Source organism: Equus przewalskii, chromosome 25 (genome assembly GCF_037783145.1).
Source record: "Equus przewalskii isolate Varuska chromosome 25, EquPr2, whole genome shotgun sequence".
In the NCBI taxonomy this organism is placed as follows: domain Eukaryota; kingdom Metazoa; phylum Chordata; class Mammalia; order Perissodactyla; family Equidae; genus Equus; species Equus przewalskii.
Window position 1 is genome coordinate 6632998 of NC_091855.1, and position 17114 is coordinate 6650111.

General features: G+C 40.8%; 1 protein-coding gene across 2 annotated transcripts in view; it reads right to left on the bottom strand.

The window, feature by feature from the left end:
* Positions 1–17114, bottom strand: part of CCDC175 (coiled-coil domain containing 175) — a 64606-nt gene that overhangs the window by 7591 nt on the left and 39901 nt on the right. For both annotated transcript variants that reach the window (XR_011532741.1, XM_070593107.1), the window contains exons 11-16: positions 16205–16276; positions 15009–15144; positions 14316–14447; positions 9045–9183; positions 4808–4887; positions 2124–2276 (exon numbers count right to left, since the gene is read on the bottom strand). Coding sequence is in view for 1 of the 2 variants with exons in the window: in XM_070593107.1 (XP_070449208.1) it covers positions 2124–2276; positions 4808–4887; positions 9045–9183; positions 14316–14447; positions 15009–15144; positions 16205–16276 (712 nt within the window). In the remaining variant the exon portion in view is untranslated. The remainder of the gene's footprint in view (positions 1–2123; positions 2277–4807; positions 4888–9044; positions 9184–14315; positions 14448–15008; positions 15145–16204; positions 16277–17114) is intronic.

A 17114-nucleotide genomic window follows, 5' to 3' on the forward strand; every position in this document is an offset into this window, starting at 1 on the left:
ATAGTTGACATCACCTTGATAGGAAGACAATCTAGTGGAGCATTTCTGTATGTGGATAAAATTCCTCACAAGGTTGTTTCAAGGGTTAGAAGAGTGAAGATGTGGTACACGGGTGTGGGCTGTTGATGGTACCTGGGCTCTGTGGGGCACAGCTACCTTTGCAAAGTACACGACTACCTCTTATGCCATTGTAAGTCTACCAAAAAACCCTGATATTAGTGGGATAATTGTGGCCATTTAACCAATAAAAAAACTACCCAGACAGGTAAAGGGAATTCCCCCTTACTTAAACTCTTATTGCTGTAGGACTGTTTTTATTTTCCTAGCTATTCAAAATTCTAAAAAAAAAGTGCAGAGACTCAATTTTCTCATCTATAAAAGTGACATAATACGTTATCCATGTTAGCAGGTTCTGGTGAGCCTCAAATGGGACTGAATTCCTCTTATGTGTGAGGCATTGTGCAAAACACTTGGGATACCCTGACACAGAGCTTAACTTTGAGTCATTATGGTTTATGAAAAAAATGATATTTTTAAAATTGCATTTTTTTTCACTTTCAGTTTACAAAGAAGTCACATCCACCCTATAAGTTAGGAGTTATTCCCATCTTAAGAGGACAAAAATGAAGCTCACAAGTTCAGTGATCTCCCCAAAGTCACACAGGGTCACTGGTGAGTGACAGACTCTAATACAAGTCTTTAAACTAGTGAATATTGGGGCTGGCCTGGTGGCACGGCAGTTAAGTTCACATGTTCCGCTTCTCCGTGGCCTGGGCTTTGCCTGTTCGGATCCCAGGTGTGGATATGGCACTGCTTGGCAAAAGCCATGCTGTGGTAGGTGTCCCACATATAAAGTAGAGGAAGATGGGCATGGATGTTAGCTCAGGGCCAGTCTTCCTCAGCAAAAAGAGGAGGATTGGCAGTAGTTAGCTTAGGACTAATCTTCCTCAAAAAAAAACACTAGTGAATGTTATATAAACTTTTATTATTATTGTTTTGTTATAGAATACGAAGTATGGAAATCTATACACTTTTTTAAAAAACCTACCTTTGGTTTCAATAGTTCTGGACATTAAAGATCATTGGAGTATGAATATCTAATTATTAAACATACATTAAAACATGAAAATAAGTAAATCTTAAGTATAAATAAGTAAAACAACCTTTTGAGATTAAGTTGAGACTTTAATTTTATGGGTTGGATGAACAAATTCCTTTACTATAAAAAGAGCTACAATCAATATGAAACAGATAATTTTAAAGATGGGCAAAGACTTGAACAGACACTTCACAAAGAGGGTCTCCAAGCAGCCAACAACATATGAATGGGTGCTTCATTAATCACAGGAAAAGCAAATTAAAACCACAGTGGGACACCACTACACACCCTCCGGGATGATCAAGTTGAAAAAGACCAAGTTTCAGTGAGAAAGTGGAACAACTAACAGTGTCCTACACTACAGCTGTGGCTGGCAATTGCTGCAGCCTCACGGGAGACTGGCACCGGCTCCTCACGGGGACGGCGCACATCCCTAGGCCCTGCAGTTCCACTTGAGAGGCACACCCGAGAAGGATACGTGCATATGCTCACCAAGAAACACGCACTAGGAAGTTCACAGCAGCACTATTTATAACAGCCCAAGTTAGAAACTCTCTAAACCCCCATCAACGGCGGGGTGTAGCGTGGTCGTACAGTGGAACACTACGCAGAACTAAGAAAGCATGAACCATAACCGCACTCAACAATAAGGGCGAGGCTCGCAAACACAGGGTTGAGCAAAAGAGTGCATATTGTATCATTCCATACATGCAGCGTTCAAAAACAGGCAAAGTTAGTCTATGGTGTTAGAAGTCACTATAGTGTTACTCTTGCAGGAGGTCAGTGAGGGGAAGGGACACCACAGATGTCTGGATACTGTTACTGCTCTCTTTCCTGATCTGGGTGCTGGTTACCTGGGTGTGTTCATTAAGCTCTGCACTTACAATGTGGGCACTTTTCTGCATGTACTTTAAGCTACATTTAAAAAGTTTTGAGAGCCATTCTCTCCTTTCCTCTCATCACTTCTACAGGTCTGGGCGGTCAACCAAAACCATTGTGCAAAGTGAAGTGTTCTTGAACTTACTTCTTTTAATCTTTTATTTTCCAGGAGCAAAACTTCTACTTTCAGGTCATGTACATAGATTTCATTTTCTAAGTTCTTTAGAATTTCAAAATGGGTTTTGATTTTTTGGCTTTCTTGATCTCGTAATTCTTTTAATTCTTGCTTCACTTTATCCTGCTCAAACATAAAACCCACAATTACCTCACAGAGTCTAACGAGCTGGGCACCAGTGTATGTATATGTATATACGTATGTATATGTATGTATATTATATATGTATATATGTATGTGTATGTATACATGTATGTATATGTATATATGTATGTATATGCATACGTGTATATGTATATATGTATGTATATATGTATGTATATGTATACGTGTATATGTATATATATGTATACGTATACATGTATATGTATACATGTGTGTATATGTATATATGTATGTATATGTATACGTGTATATGTATATACGTATGTATATGTATGTGTATGTATATATGTGTGTATATGTATACGTGTATATGTATATACGTATGTATATGTATGTATATGTATACGTGTATATGTATATATGTGTATGTATACGTGTATATGTATATACGTATGTATATGTATGTATATGTATACGTGTATATGTATATATGTGTATGTATACGTATATACGTATGTATATGTATGTATATGTATACGTGTATATGTATATATGTGTGTGTATACGTGTTTATGTATATATGTGTGTATATATGTATGTATATGTATACGTGTATATACGTATGTATATGCATGTATATGTATACGTGTATATGCATATATGTGTGTGTATATGTATACATGTATATACGTATGTATATGCATGTATATGTATATATGTGTGTATATGTATACGTGTATATGTATATACGTATGTATATGTATGTATATGTATATATGTATGTGTATGTATACATGTATATGTATATATGTGTGTGTATATGTATGTATATGTATACGTGTATATGTATATATGTGTGTATATATGTATGTATATGTATACGTGTATATGTATATATGTATGTGTATGTATACGTGTATATGTATATATGTGTGTGTATATGTATACATGTATATGTATATACGTATGTATATGTATATATGTATGTATATGTGTGTGTATATGTATATACGTATGTATATGCATATATGTGTGTATATATGTATGTATATGTATACGTGTATATGTATATATGTGTATGTATACGTGTATATGTATATGTGTGTGTATATGTATGTGTATGTATACGTGTATATGTATATATGTATGTGTATGTATACGTGTATATGTATATACGTATGTATATGTATGTATATGTATATGTGTGTGTATGTGTGTGTATCACACTGCCTCGGCCACATGCAGAGAGGGGTCTAATTAATTCCTGAGGCACCAGCACAGGCTACAAGGACCTTCCCTTAGAAAAACTTCATGTTCAGCTCCAAAGCTGATTCCTGGAAATTTATTCAAGGACTCTGGGAAGCAGGTCCATGGACCCCAAGTTAGGAGCCCAAGCTGAGTTGTTGAGACAACTTCACAAAATAGAATATACTTTGATATAAGAACAACTGCCTGGCGAACACGGGGAAGAGGAGGGGCCGGCCAGGGGGTGCAGCAGTGAAGTTCGGGTGCTCCCCGTCAGCGCCCGGGTTTGCTGGCCCGGATCCCGGGCGTGGACCCAGCACCACTCGTCAAGCCATGCTGTGGAGGCGTCCCACATACAAAATAGAGGAAGACTGGCATAGATGTTAGCTCAGGGCGAATCTTCCTCAAAAAAAACCCAAGAAACAAAAAAAACGGGGACGAGGGGAGTGGAAGTTGTGGAGGGTTTTCCCGGGAGGATTCAATACATCTTGAAGGAAGAAGAATATTACTTTATGGATTTTCCGGAACTCTCAACTGTTTTCTCTACTGAAGTCTCTATTCAGTTGTTAATTATTATATTGCTATAAACCACATAATCGTTATTTATTGTATAACTCATTGTATAAGATCACTAGCAGCATCTTATTAAGAAAATAGAATGGCATATATAGTATACTTACATGTAATTTTCCCCTTCATATTTTTCTACACCCAACATATTAAAAGTTATTTTTTATGTCAGTGCATCTCAAAGAATAGAATGTTTCCATTTTTAATTAACCAACTCCATGTTCACATGTTTACCATTAACTATTGATTATAAATTGTAAAAAGGTAGTAAACATCTCTTTACCTGCTCCCATTTCATCCACTCCCTCACCAACCCTGCAACCTCTGCTGACTTACCCTCGTCTTCCTGGGAACTTACCAGAATAACAGATCTGAAAAGAACCTTAGAAAGCATAATCCCATCTCTACCTATGAATAAGGAAACTGAGGCTCCCCCCATTTTCTCGAGGTTGTGTGTTAGTTGCAAGTCTCTAGACTAGTTAGTTCTAGAGTCTCTCTCTCTCTCCACACACACACACACAAACACACACACATATGTATATATATATGTATGTATATATGTGTGTGTGTACATGTGTATGTTATTAAAATTTCAAAACATTAGTGTTAAAAGGGTAAATTTAATAAATGTGGATTTCCTGAAAACTCCAACGGTGCCAGGTAAGTACAACTGTCTGTAGACACCAATATTGTAATAAAAGAAAGATGAATGAATGCATTCATTGACTCTTTACCGTGCTGCTAAAGTATCTTGAAAAGTCCTTTGTCCATTGAGAAATGTAACCATTCATTAAATTCTGCTCCTGCTTTTGTGCTATAAAAAAAAGAGAGAGAAAAAAATAACTACCTGCGATCTTCTTTAGTTAAAAAAAATTAATCAAAATAAGACATGTGCCTGGTTTTATAAGTCAAATACAGCTTCTACCAAAAACCAGCAGTCAGGTCTAATAGGGCATCCACCCTGTGTTTGACTTGTCAGAATCAATCATTTTTAACTCCTTTTTCCTTTTTCTTTTTCAATTTTCTTTTTAAAAAACCATTTAAAAATGCTTATGTGGCTATTTCTTGATTATCATTTTAGGACAATTCCCACTTACTTCTCAACGTAGTGGCGGAGGGCGAGGCATGCTTACCCTCATCCCAGCACCCCCGCCCACACCCACGGCCTCCACAGCTCTCCCCTCTAACCTCTCCAGAAAGTAGTGGTTTTTGTTTAAATAAATTTTACCTGTTTAGATCATTAAATTTTAACTGTTTAGATCATTATGATGATGTAAATATTATTCACTGATGAGACAAATGGTGTAGTATGATTATATTTCCTTTCTTGTACAATTTTTTGCTTTCTTGGAGTTAAAAACTGCCTCACTTTGAAAAAATTTGCTTAGTTTTCTATATACATATCATTAATTTATATCAAAAGCTATAACAGAATTGTAAAATCTTTCTGGATATTACTTCCTGCATGATGAAACACCTTAAGTAATCCATCAGTTCCATTTCTCCAGCGCACCCCCACACCCACCCATCCCCCTCCTGTACTTGTTTCTCTTTAGGCCCGCTGCACAGCTGACCTCCTGGGGCTCCCCCTCGCATCTCTTTTCTGTTGGACCTTCTGTTTCCTGAATCTCACATCCTCTAGTTTTTCTTAATTTATTCCATTTGTTGAAGAAAATTTTGTGCTAGCCTCCTGAGATAGAGTAAATGAGCTATTTTGAGATCTTGTATATCTAAATATGTCTCTAACTTTATCCTTGACTGATAGTTGGATGGGTAGCTCATGTTGGAAATTGTTTTCTCTCAGAATTTTGAAGGCAATGTCTTCTGACTCCCGCTATAATACTGCGGTTAAGAAGTCTGAAACCATTCTGATCGCTAATCTTTTGTGTAAGATCTGCTTTTTGTCTCTAGAAGCCTTTGGGATCTTCTCTCTCTCTTTGTTCTCCTGAAATTCCTCAGGGATGTGGCTCAGTGTCTTCTCCGTCATCTGTTGTTCTGGGGATCTGATGGGCCCTTTCAAATTGGAAACATATTCTGAGAAATATTTTTGTATTATTTCTTTGATAACTTTATCCTTTCCTTTTTTTTCCTGTTCTCTTTTTCTGGCCTTCTTGTTAGTTAGCTATTCAACATCTCAGAATAGTCTTCTAATTTTTTTACCCTTTTATCCTTTTCCTCACCTCCTTATTTTTTGTTCAACTTTTGGAGAGTTTTCTTATAATATTTCTATTGAAGTTTAAAATTTTAGTCGTTATATTTTTCATTTCTAAGAGCTCTTGTTCTCTGATTGTTCTTTCTTTTAAGTTCTTTTTTCATAAACGCGATATCTTCTTTTATTTCTCTAAAAACATACCTTTAAGATACATTCTCTACAACATAGAGAGAATATTTATACATTGTATAGAATAACATAGAAAGCACAAATAGTCTCTAAGAATATATCTCTAAAAGTATTCTTCTATTCTTTGCGTTGTCTATGCTTCCACCAAGTTCTGTTTTTCTGTCGGCTTTCATTTCTTTCACATTGGCATTTTCCTGAGATGTCTGGTGATCTGCGATGTCTAATCGTACCTAAGAGCGAGGCATTAAGAGGTTTGGTTTCTGGGTGGGCTTCACTGTACAGTGATCAGGAAGGCCAGCTATTTTGTTTGGGGACCCTCAAATGTTAGATTCTGCGGAGATTTTCTCCAAAACTGCTCAGTCGGTTTCTTTAGCGAAAAATCCAACCGTCTTCTTCAGGTGGGGAAGGGATTACAGAGGAGTCACGACACAACCGGCTGGTAGCCTTCAAGCTGAGCAGTGGAAGGGGGTCTCAGTACAGCAGCTGTCTCCTGCCCTCAGTCGTAGCTGATACCCTGCAGTTTGGAACCCTCTGGTCTAATTTTTCTGCCAGCACTGGGGAGGAAGAGTCGGACAGCTGCACAGAAGAGTGCATTTGAGCTGGAGGTCTAACTGCTGGGTGTGAAGACTTTCAACCAATCTTCAGCCCCCGTCTCATCTCAGCCTTCACAGTATAGAGTCCTCCGGTGCCCAAGACTTCTCAGGTCCTGCCCGTCGAGAGAATTTCTTGCCTCCATGATGAGCTTCTCCGCAGGTATTTGCTATTCATATTTTTATTTCTGCTAATACCTCCTATATCCAATTATACTTTTCAAAAATTTGCTGATATTTATTATCTGCTGATGTCTTCTCTGTCAGTCTCTTTGCATTTATGGGTTTCTATCCTTAAAAAAAATATCTTTTGGGGCTGGCCCAGCGGCGCAGCAGTTAAGTGCGCACATTCCGCTTCGGCGGCCCGGGTTCGCCGGTTCAGATCCCGGGTGTGGACATGGCACTGCTTGGCAAAGCCATGCTGTGGGAGGCGTCCCACATATAAAGTAGAGGAAGATGGGCATGGAGGTTAGCTCAGGGCCAGTCTTCCTCAGCAAAAAGAGGAGGATTGGCAGCATTTAGCTCAGGGCTAATCTTCCTCAAAAAAAAAAAAAAATCTTTTGCACACATTTTTGTGAAGTTTCCTTAGGGAGCAAAGATAGATGCACATGTTTTATCCATCATATTTAACCAAAGTAGCCACATTGTTCTATATGTGTACTGAGCCCATATAGTCTCTCCTCTGGGGTCACCGCTGGAAGGGGAAGCAGTTTCCTACTCTCTGAAACACTTTGCTCTTATGGCTCTTTCCTTTCTTCCTCCTGCCTTCTCTTCTTTTCTCTACTTTCCTCAGTATTTTCTCTTTTCTTTACCCTAAGAGAATCAGTACTTGCAATATATTGCTTACTTTCATACTCACAGTATTTCTTACATCCTCCACCTAGTGAAAGAACGGATGGGAGGGAAGGTTGGGAAAGTAGAAAATTGGGAATGGAGTGCATTCGGATCGTGAGTCTTGGTAAAGGACCAGGAAAACCTACCTGAGCCGACCAAATGGAAATCTGGCAAGACATGGAAAATCGACTGAGGGATGGGAAACAGACCAATCACCCAGGGACTTATTCTCATAATATTCTTATATTCTCAAAAATCCACCGTCCTTGGCAATAACTGCTACTCACTTTTGCATATTTGTTTATTTCATATTTGAACATATTGAGTTTCCATATGACTTTCCCATTTTGACTTACACTATTTTAATTCTATCCCCATATTCATCTTTGCCAGCTGTACATTCCCACCCCAGTGCACATTTTTGCTCCCATTCTAGTCTGTTCTGTAACTTTTGGTCCTGGCCTTCTGATCCCATGGCACTGCTTCCACCACGTAGAAGACAGAAGTTCTGGAAGTTGTCCTGTTTAACAGGGACTGCTTAGATAATGATCCTATAGTCCCCAAATGCAAGGCTAGACTCACATCTCTAGGTCTATGAACTTTGGGGTACAGGCTTAGATGACCACATCCAATTTTTGTGGAGAAAATAATTATTTTTATATTAAATACACACATGGTTATGCCGTGTAATAGAATGCAAAATATGAAACCTTTCAGACACATTTCACATCCTCTCTGAAGCTCCCAGATCTGAGAAAAGCTCCTATCTATCTCTGCCTTAGGGGGAGGTTAGTGAACAAAGGCTGAGGAGTACCTACGTGATCAATGGTTACAGCCATAGCTGGAAACAAGATACAATTTGCAAATTCATGTTAAGAAACAGAAAAATTCTCCACATGGCAGCAGATAAAGGTAACTTTACCAAGGATGAAGAAAACCACACAATGTAGTTGCTACTAATTCTTAATTTTAAATAGTTTCTAAAAGAGAAAAGAAAAAGTTTGACCAAAGCTACAGTAAGACTGTGGTGTGGAGGAGAGGAAATCGGTAGATGGGGCAAAAAGTCAAGAATTGAGAGTTAAAGGTGATGGGAAAAATTGGAAGAATGTCACCACTGGCTTGTGATTGATGGCCTGCCTCTGTTAGAAGACAAGAGTGAAATCCTCACCTGGGCTGGAGGTCAGTTATCAAGGGCTCCTTACGTACCTGTGAGAATATCACTGAGCTCTTCCAGTCGTCTGTTTTTGGCCATATACTCTTCTTCCACCTCGTGGAGTTGTGGAAGACACTCGACTAGTTCACTTTCCTTTATTCTGTTACTTTGCGTTTCCTTAACAAATCTTTGCTTTAAAGAAAGTAAAGCTAATGGTGAGGTATGATTTCGGAGAATTTACCCAACACTCTAGAGTAGAATGTAAGTTCTTTGATGGGGAGAGTTCTGTCTGTCTTAGTCTCCTCCTGAGGTGCATAGATTGGTATCCGGCACATACTGGATATTTAAAAACTATTTGTTGGCTGACTCACTGTCTCTCTGGCAATCTATAAAGTGAGGAGACTAGACTCAGTTGGCTCTCCCAAGATCCTTTCAGTTCTGTAGCTCCACTGCTATGATTCCATTGACGCTACCAAAAACATATTTGAGAAAATTTCTCTTGGTTCATCATATTTTATGAAAAAAAAGTCAGCAAAACACAATATACACAAGTTCTAAGAAATGTGGATGTAAGTAAGAAATGTGGAGGGTGTAGCAATTACTGGATATGATACTACAATAAATGAGTAAAAAGTACCCAGAGCAAAATGTGAAGATGCCTGTCTAATTATTCAAACTCAGGTTTTATTTAGTTTCAAGTGGGATAATCCTTAGACCTCTCTTAGAAAGTCAGGATGGGTTTAAAATCGTGACTATGGCAGAGACAGGCAGCTGGCATTTAATCTCCGTTCTCTAGTGCTTTAATGTCGGGACTCCTCAGTTTTAGTTGAATGTATGGCTGCCGGCTAGAGTGCTTTCTCAACTGCCCTCGTAGGTAGGTGTGACCAACGAGCTCGTGAGCAGAAGTGATGCGTGCCACTCTGCGTCCTGCCCCTGCAACAGGAAGGCGCATATGCTCCCTTGTCCTTTCCTCCTTCTTCCGGCCAGAAGAGGATGAGAATGGCTGCCACTTGGATGCACAGATGTGAGCCTCATGTTGAGGATGGCAGAGCTGTCCTTCCAGCCCTGGTCCCCTTCCCTTTGTTTGGCCAGTACCAGGAAAGAGAAATAAACGTCTCTCTTGCTGTACTGATCACGTCAGGGGGTCTTCTCAACTAGATACTCAGACCCTCAAGATTTGAATAGGCCACACTTGATCCAATTTACTCTTAAAAATGTTTATTTTCAGTTTTTCTTCTTATCCAAGTTGTATACACACGTAATTTGAAGGAAACCCCGAGTGCCAGCAGAGCAATGCCAGGCATGCTTCCCCAGCAGGGAAAGCTATCCCCTATCACAACACAGCCAACCAGAGGCTAGTGTCCTTTGACCCCACCGAAGTGATAACTCAGATGCAAGAGAAAGAGACCCACACGAGTGGGTGCGATGCCTCCTGCTTAGAAGCCCCATGTCTAGATAGGAACCAACATCTCTTGAGCATCCCTTCCAGGTCCCCACAAAGGACATGCCCACTTAAAAGAGGCACCAAACCCAGGAAAGCCCAATGCTCTGGTTTCCCACCAGTTGTCCTCCCAGTCAACATTCAGCGTACCAGTCAAGGGTCGTCTATACCAGTGATGTTGCCAGATAATGAAGCCGGGTCCCTGAGGGTTACTGTATATATTCAGTAAGTTTTCTTATTTAACCTGAGGGGTGACTTGGGAGTCCAGACGATTTGTGAGCTTGTTTTGCAGAAGAAATAGAATGCCTTTGGAGAGGTTGTGATAGCTGGATGAACAGCCCCCAGCTGCCATTGATGCCCAGAAGTCAGATTGCCCACAGGCCTCTCTGGAGTGAAAGATTTCCCCTTGTTTCTCTGAAACTCTTCCAGCCAAGCCCCTTAGTTCTACAAAAAACCCCTGCTTTCTGCACTTGTTGAGGCTGATTTGAGAAAACCCATCCTCTCGTCTTCTCATTTTGGCCAATTAGAATAAAACTTTTCTCCATCTCCAAGCACCAGTGGGTCAGTGATTGGTTTGCTGTGCATAGGGCACATGAATTTGAGACTAAGAGGTTTGGTATCAATAACACAACTGACAGTCCACTTTTATCAGGCTATTAGGGAAAGGAGCCAGAAAGTTAAGCCAAGGCCAATTTCCTAATAAAAGACAGAGGGTTGCTAACCTTTACTACACATCTTGCTTATATTCACTGTATTTTGGCATCTCTTTGATAAAGTAGCTTGTGCATGCCCTAATTAATACAGTAAGATGCTGGCCTGATATGTCCCCTCCCAAAATTGCCATTAGAATCCTTATGAATGAATACAGAAAGACAAAAACACACATAAAAATATCAATTTAACAATATGGCATAGCAGAGCTGGAGTAAATTTCTCCAGACTGCAGTGTTAAGAAATTCCATGGTGTATTATCTATACTATGATCTCTAAAAAAGAATAGCTCCGTATACAAGGAGGTATGTGAGTGCATTAATTCATTCTCGTTGCCTGCACATGGCTCAGGCTGCCAGCGCTGCCCTGATAAGAAACCATGCTCCTGTTTTCTGCTTTGAGAGAGGGTTTGGGTACCAGGTGCTGCTGCACCTCAGGCAAGCTGTTGGTTGTCTGCTGGCTCAGATTGTTGGAGTCAGGCAGCAGGGCAGGCTGCAGCTTCTGCAGCTCCTTCAAATCCTCCCACAGCTTCCTTGCTTCCTGAGCCGCATGCACACTTAGATGACGGACTCCAGCTTCTGCTGCAACTCCCTGGAGTTGGAGCCTTGGAAAAGAGAGACTGATGGAGGTACCAGTCCATGCTCATGAGTACAATAATGTTTCCAAAAGCCAAAATCTAAGATTGCTTCCTCCCCATTTGGGACTCCTCATGCCACTGAACCAAAGGCAGAAATTGGATTCCAATATGCCTGGGGTTATTGACGGTGATTATCAAGGGGAAATGCACTGTTCTTTTATAATAATGGTGCCTAGGCTGCCATCGGTCCATGGCTTTGCGTGAATTACTCACAGGGGGACACAGCCCCGTGAGGCCCACAGCCTGGCAAGCAGAGTGCAGCTGGAGGACCATCTGCAGCAACCTTCTCTTCTACAATCTTAGACCTTTAACTTACTTATCTTGCCTAATTGCATGGTATAAACTTGAATGCAATGTTAAACAGTGTCGTTGTCTTATTCCTGACTCTAAGGTGATTGCCCCCACTGGTTTACTATTAACTATGATGATAAACTCTGGCAGCTCTATCTCAAAAAATATCTGAGATGCTGACTACTTCTTACCACCTCCTCACTTACCATTTTGGTTCAAGCTACATGAACCGCTTGGATCACTGCTCTAGCTTCCTAATTGGTCTTTCTGCAGCCACCAATGCTTTCCTCAGTCCTACTCAACATAGCAGCTAGAGTGATCCTACTTAAGTGAAAATCAGGTTATTTCAGCCCCTCATTCAGAACCCTACGATGGCTTCCCAGCCCAGAGGGCAAAAGACAAAGCACTCACAGTGGCCTGTAAGGTGTGGCAGGCCCGGAAATGCCCCTCTTGGATCTCCCTTCGAAGAAGGACTCACTGCCCTGTGGAAGGAATGTGGTTGGCTGACAGCCTCCAGCGGTTGGCTCCTTCAGAGTCGGCCTTGTTATCCAGACAAGATTGTGCTCTTCGCAGGGTAGCCCCCAATCCACTGACTGAGCAAGGAGGTGGTAAAAGGGTGTTGTCATTTCTGCCCAAGGCAGGGCTCTTCTAATGGACAATCATACCTCCGGAGCTCCCCAGAGAGAGTTTGCAGGTCACATAATGGCCTGGGGCCTCCACTGCCCAGTCCTTTCACAGGTATGACTCTCTCATAAACTTCTGCACTCTTAATTCCATCTCAGCATCAACTTCCTGAACAGGAGTCCCCGGCACCTCCAGGACTGTCTCCCACAAGATAGAACAGTCCTGCCTCAGAACCTTCGTGCTCAGCGTGCCCTCTGCCAGGAGCCGCCCTCTCCAGGTATCTACATAGCACACTGCCTCACAGCACTCCGGGCTGTACCTGGAAGGATGTATGGAAGCTCCATAGGGCAGAGCACTTTTTTTTTTTTTTTTTTAATTTCTATTTTTCAGCATCTAGAAGAACACTGGGCACCCCGACATGCTACAACCAATGACAAATGCTTTACACCCGATGCTCGCCCTTCCATTTCTTCTGGTTTTGGAGGAGCTGCTGCAGTGCTCTCTTTCCTTGTTTGTCCCCTGAGTTGTCCCACCTCTTCCTATTTCTGGCCATCTCTGTGACATCTCTTGCCCGAGCTCCTATATTTCCATATTGCCGATCTTCCTTGGCAATTCTATGAAATCATTATTTTTTTAATTCAGAGAGGAATGTTTGACACAGTTTTAATCTGTTCCAGCATCATTTTTCTGAGTGTTCTTCATTGGTTGTAAAGATTCGTTCCCCTTCTGCTTGTTTTCCTCGTAGTATTTCTGTATGGAAGATGTGTCTGCTTCTTTTGTGTTATTCATATTAGAAAGAATTGGCTTGTCTTGCAGCAGGTATCTGCCAAGGGTTTCTGCAGGATGGGGCAGGGTGTGTGTGGGAGCAGTGGGCTTACATTACAACGGGGTAAGATCTGAACTTTTAAATGTAAGGACTCCCTACTCCCTTGCTCCAGCAAGGGACTGCTGCCTTCAGAGAAAGCTCCTCTTTGGTATAGTCAGGCCTCTTTTCCTCTTCCAACCAAATCAAGTTCAAGAAGGCTTCCACCACCATTCTTCCCTCCTCAGCTCCTCCACCAATGGCGGTCCCCAAGAAGCATGCTCTTGCCTTTCAAGGTAACACCATCACCTTGGATAGGTGGGTTTTCTGTTGTGTTTCGAGAGACCTGCCACCTCTGGGCCCCTTGGGTACTTCAGTGCCTTTCTCCCCACCTCTCCCAGCATCCGTGCTCTATTCCAGCTCAGATCGGCTCTCGGCAATTCCCCAGTCAGTACACGCCCTCTCTTTAAGGAGAATCTCTGAGACTGGCCTCAGTTCCCCTCGCTCGCCCTCTGTAACTCTCCCCAGCCACTTATGCTGGCTCGGATGGCTTCCTGCACTGCTCCGCCTGTCTCCACAGATTTTGCCAGCATTTCTACTTAACTTGGAGTGGGTGATTTTTTTTTAACTGAAAAAATATTTCTTGTTGCTCTGTTTCTTTTTTAGGAAAAGAAGAAGAAAGATTCAGAATGAAATTGTAGCCTTGTTCAGTCTAGAAGATTTATTTTACATTTAACTAATTAGAATAGCATGAAATGTACCCCCCACCCCCCCATAAAGCCGTCTAAAATTATTCTTAGATGTAAAATAAACCTTACCTCATACTTGCTCAACACTCGAATTAACTTTTTTTCTTTGGCAACAAATTCCTCCTCTTCTTGTTTTAATTCTCTTGTAAGTTTTTCAATCTGTTCCAAAAATTCCTTGATCTCTTTTTCTCTAAAACTGGTCTAATTAGAAAAAAAGTGAGGATTTGTCATCACTCTTACAGCAGTCAGCCTTACATTTTCAAACAGCCCCATAATTTACTATCTCTTTGCATGAGATTTGGCTCTGATTTCAGGTTAAGTTATTCCCCAGGAACCACTGAGAGGGATTTTTTTTCCCCCTCCAGAGATTAATTTCCTTACCAAATAACATCTATAAATGATATGAGGAAATGGGGAACAGGTGTGGTGGGGCATGGAGGGTGGGCAGAGGGTAAACATAGGAGCTAAATCAATAATGTTTGGTCTCTTTATTTTTGAAGATCCTAAGAGCAATCCCCAGGTTTCTGGTTACATGCTTCAAAAACGTATTCTGGAGAGAAGTACTGCTTTGTTTGTTAAATTCCTATAGTTAATACACAGCAAACGGATATGTTTCATAAGACAGTTACATAATTCACTCTAAACATGAAGTCAGCAGAAAGCAAAATACCTTTTTAATAGATAAGGCTTAATTAAATATTGAAGGAAAATCACTGATACGCAATGTAGGGGACTAATACCAAGCCCCTCGAGTTTCCTTACCTCATTTAATAATTCAGCGCGTTTACGTTCTGCAATCTGAATTTTATGTGCCATTACTTCTATTTCATTCTTTATCCTGACTGCCCAACGTTCATGCTTTTTTCTCACACAAGCTACTTTCCACTGAGTTATAACACTAGAGATTAGAACAAAAAGAATTAGCATTAAATTGACATAACAGTTTATGGAAAAGATGAAGAAATTCAAAGCAAAACAAATCGTCCTGTGATCCTACAAAATTATGCGTGCTGTTAGTGACACAGCCTCTGCAGATTAGCTGAAACAATAAGACGAAAGGTTAACTGCCTCAACATTGGCTCTGCAAGTTGCTTCACCGTAAGAAGTTGTGTCAGTTCGTCCAGGAGGATAAGGGGCAGTGGACAAACCGCACTCGGCAGCTCACCTCCTTTAGGAAAAGGATAGAAATGGGAAGGTTCGGGGCAGATGGAAAAAGAAGAGGCCCAGGCAGAAATAGTAACGGAATTACCTAAATTACCCAAAGAGCTAATAAGAGATTTCAAGCTTCTGGGTTCTCAAATTTTTCTCTCCACCATCGCATAAAAAAGCTACATCATTGGAGAAGGGTAGTAATGTGCAATTGGAGTCTAATAAATAATATTAATCACAATAACAACAGCAACAAAAGTAAGAAAATACCGCTAAGTTTTCACAAGGTGAAAGGTGCCGGGCAAGGATCTAAATACTTTGCGCGGACCATCTCATTTCCCATTCACAGCAGCCTTACAAGGTGGGTGCCATTCTCATTTCCCACTTGGTAGGGATGGGAGCAAGGAGAGATTATGAAATACCTTAGCCTCGGTCACAGACAGTAAGAGGCAGAGCAAACAAAGTGGTCCACCTGCAGAGCCTGTCCCCTCACGCTCCTCAGTCCCCGCACAGCACCCCCTCCTAGTCCGCACGAAGCCTGGATGACAAGAGGCATTGCACGGAACTTGGCAATTTCATTCTTTGGTGACTTCACTCGATAGAAATGGAAAACTTTGGTTCTGTTTAATGCCAAAAAATCAAACTAGCAAACACATCTAGATCCGAAAGAACTCACACAGTTTAATACAGGAAACTCATTTCCTTGGACTCTAGCAACCGACAAGCACTTTGAGTTTCTCCCAACTTTGGGGCGCTGTTCATTAAGATAACGTATACTACTTATCATACACATGAACTTGTTTTTTTACCATCTCTGACTTTCTCTTTCCAGGTTATCACTCAGGATTTTTATTTGTTTCCGATATACTTGCTTTGTTGCTCTAAAAACAAGAAAAATAGATTGGATTTTGCATTTGTGGGAACTGTTAGAATATATAAAAGATTTTATATCTAATTCTTGCAAAATAAGGCTACCATCTAATTGGGAGACAAAACAAACCTTGTAAAGCCACTAAAACTTTTAGGACAGACTAAGAGAAAAACAATGACAATTTTGTGCAAGTGCGAACTGATGTTGCAAGTATTGAGGTGGATAGCCAAGGACAGAGAAGAACAGACTCTGGGGAGGCGGGTGAGGAAGGGTTATTGGAAGGTGGTGTTTAATAGTGGGAGGAACATGGATTGCCTGGATGGAGGTGTAATCTCAGCAAGGAAAGGACGTCATCATTTGTAAAGACACAGGGGACAGGAGCAGCAAGTCACGACTCTTATGACCGAGGCAGACTTCCTGCACACAGAGGACATGAAGGGAAATAACACCGTGACACTGGAACTGTTAAGGTCAACAAATTGCTGAGGAACTCTGGGTTCTAGATGGACTTCTGATTTGATACAATACATAATGCAGAAAACTAGTATAGATTCCTGCACACTAGGGGTAATGATTAAGGACGGGAGATGTTCTTGTGAACCCAGGATGTGTGGAAATGTAAAGACTCTCACATAGATATCAGCAGTCTTTATTATTTTCGTTCCCTTTTTTCCCCTATTAAGCGCTTCATGCACAGAAATGATTTGAAGTCTGTGTAAGTAAAATGTGACTTTATATCTTTTAAAAGAGAAATATTCATAAATGAAACTTTAAATATGAAACTCTGTAAAAAAACTGGAAACACAACTGTGCTCACGTTTTTTTCTCTATTTGAAATCATAGTTTGG